At 47.3% G+C, this 3,088-nt stretch overlaps 1 protein-coding gene across 1 annotated transcript in view; it reads right to left on the bottom strand.

The window, feature by feature from the left end:
- Window positions 1–696, bottom strand: part of LOC109384370 (signal-regulatory protein beta-1-like) — a gene marked incomplete at its 5' end in the record, with an annotated part of 11,972 nt that extends 11,276 nt beyond the window's left edge. Inside the window, one exon of the mRNA XM_019645680.1 lies at window positions 339–696. Coding sequence (XP_019501225.1) covers window positions 339–696 — 358 coding nt within the window. The remainder of the gene's footprint in view (window positions 1–338) is intronic.
- Between the last annotated feature and the right edge of the window lie 2,392 nt (window positions 697–3,088).

Raw genomic sequence — 3,088 nt, 5'->3', positions numbered from 1 at the left:
TCTGCCCTGTGACGGGCAAGCCACTCAGACTCTCAGCTCCGTCATCCCTGGAACCAAGGGGCTGGATGGGATTAGAAAAGGCACAGACTGTGGAGCCAGGCAGGTGGGGGTTCCAGACTTTCCCACCATTTGCCAGCCGTGGGGCCTGAGCAAATAGCACGACCACCCCAGAACTCAGTGTCCCTGATCTGCAGAAAGGGTGAAATCAGACCATGAATCAGATCGTGGATTTAAGCGCCCCCTTTGGCACCTGATTCTTAGGTGTTGCTCAAAAAAAAAACAGTGGATTTACATGTTGTCACATACAAGGGTATGAAAGGTGCCCACACTGTACTCACCCCTCACAATCAGCCGAATTCCTGGTCCATATTTAAAGTTCACATCAGGGAGCCATTCCCAGAGTGTCACACAGTGGTAGATACCAGAGTCTGCTAGGGTGATGTTACTGATGCGGATGGAGAAGTCCATGGTATTTCCCCTTGTGGTGCCTGAAACACTTGTTACTCGGGGAAAGTGGCCTTCTTTGAAACTGTAGATTAGCTTCCGGCCTTTCCCCATCCGCCTGAACCACTGTATAGACCCCACGGGGAGTAGTGAGGTCACGGTGCAGTTCAGAGTGGCCGTCTCTCCAGCTGCGACTGACACTGACCTCTCAGGCTGAATCACCTGCAACTCCTTCTCACCTGCCACTCCTGGAGGGAAACAGCAGTTATTTATTCATCCTTATGTGATCGTGTAGGTTTTGTCAAGTGTTCATCAGCAACAGTTTTCATTGACCAAGCCTAAACCGTGAGTTGGCTTTGAGCTCAGCACATTGGATGTATCATTGTACGTACGCTCACAATGAGCTTCTAATGTGAGACCTTATATATATATATAAAAAAAAGGCATAGAGAAGTTCAGTGATGTGGCAGAGAGTGGGTGTGAGTGCTGGGCCCTCTTTGGAGGTGTCATGCTTCCCCAAATATTTCTGGCTGTACACTTTTGGGCCTCATGGAGTGTTGCACTTCTAGACCTTCAAATTGGGTGGGATGATGAGACTTCTTCAGATGAATGATTTGCGAGCAGAGGTGATGAATGTACTTTGTGGGATATGCTTTTAACTGCAAGAACATCTGTGGATCATTTTTCCTCTTGCACAAAGCTCCACATGTTATGATGTGTCTGCTCCATCAGCCTGGAAACTTCAGTGACAGTGATGTGCAGAGCTCCCAACACGTAATGAACATGTCACGTAAATAAGAAGTAAAACATTATTTCTGGTTCCTGGGATTTCTTTCCCCATAGCATAACCATGTTATATTAGTTTCTTAATGTAGCTTTTAAAATTTTAATGGCTTAGAACAACAGAAACTTTTTTATTTTATAGTTTTGGAGGTCAGAAGCCCAAATTGATGATACTTCTCCTAAATCAAAGTGTCAACCGAGCTGTATTTTTTTCTGAAAAATCTGTTCCGTGTTTTTCCAAATTCTAGAGGCTGCCCACATGCCTGTACTCATGGTTCCCATCTATTTCTTCAACTTCTTGCTTCCGTTGTCACTTGTTCTTTAACTTTGACTTTCCTGTCTTCTTTTTATAATAACTCTTGTGATTATATTGGGCCCACCTTCAATATCTAGGATAATCTGACCAACTAAGGATTTTAGGCTTCCGGTCAAGATTGAGGAGTAGATACACATTGTAATTATGTCCTCTCATGACCACATCAAAATTACAACTAAACTGCAGAACAACCATCATTGAGAACAGCTTGAAGTCTAGCTGAACAAAAGTCCTACAACTAAGGAAATACAGACAAAGCCACAAGGAGACTGAAGGGGTGATGGAGACATGCAATGGGCTGATCCCACACCCGTGTGTCATGGTTAAAGATCAGGAGGGATGCCTCAGCTGCAGAAGTCCCCCCTGAGGAGTGAGGGCTCCCAGGCCCACTACAGGATGCTTAGCCCAGGATTCCAGTACCAAGAAGAGAAGTCCCCATAACTTCCAGCTGTGAAAACCAGAGAAGATTGTGGCTGAGTGAGATGAAGGGCTCCTGAAGTCCCAAGCATTCCTCTTAAAGGGCCTTTGCATGAAGTTATTCACTGATGGACTCACTTGCTCCAGCACTGGGACAACAGCTTGAAAAATGCCAGGGACATATGGAGAGGAAATGAATTGTCTGGTTGCAGAATGAGGGCTGGAGGGCCAGCTTTCTCTTAAACAGAAGTGCTGGAAGAAGTCATTGTTCCTTTGTTGATCCCTTTCCCCACCAATCCTGCATGCACAGATGAGCGCTGTATCTGAGTCTCATCAACCTGGCTGACACCATTCACCTTGCCCTGGTGATTCCCTGAGATCCCACTCCACCCAACTTGTGGACTCACCCAAGGTGTTTTCAGTGGCTTTTTCATACAAACAGCCTGTCTTGGCTCAAGCTGTAAACTTTCCTAAAATCTTTCAAAGGTTTACAAACCCCAAACAAGTAGCATCTGACCTGGACATGCCCAGTACCTCTTGGTAAGCAACCCCAAGCCCAGCACTAACAGAAACTGGCCTCAGTTCACAGCTTAGCCTCTCTCAGGCACCTCCAAGCCCAGCACAAGTGGTGACCATATGCAGGTCACTTTATAGCTTATACCAAGTGGCCCTTGGCAGGGCACAGGAAGCAGCTGCCCTTGGCCTGCACCAGATACCCTCCGAAGAGGTGCCATAACCAACACACCCAGTGGCCAGCTTCAAACCACACCAGAGCACCACTGAACCACCTTCACAAATAACACACCCAAAGGGCAGACTCAGCAGGCACCAGAGCCCTGCTAACTTGAATTCTGCTCTGTAGGGTCAGCCCCTGCACAACAGCTCCTCCACTGTAGTCACAGCCAGTCCTCACAACCAATTAGCCTGAGGGTCAGTCCCTCCCACTGACATGCGAACAGCAATCAAGGCTCAACTACAACAGAAGGGCACACACAACTCACACAAGGGACACACCTGGAACACCTGGCCCAGGTGACCAGGGAGACAGTGCCTCTAGGCCCCACAGGACACCTAATTTATTTTAAGGCCACTCTACCAGGGAGATGTAGCAGCTCTACATAGAAACAA

The sequence above is a fragment of the Hipposideros armiger genome, unplaced genomic scaffold (genome assembly GCF_001890085.2).
Source record: "Hipposideros armiger isolate ML-2016 unplaced genomic scaffold, ASM189008v1 scaffold_94, whole genome shotgun sequence".
NCBI lineage: Eukaryota > Metazoa > Chordata > Mammalia > Chiroptera > Hipposideridae > Hipposideros > Hipposideros armiger.
This window is presented reverse-complemented; position numbering and strand designations above follow the sequence as displayed.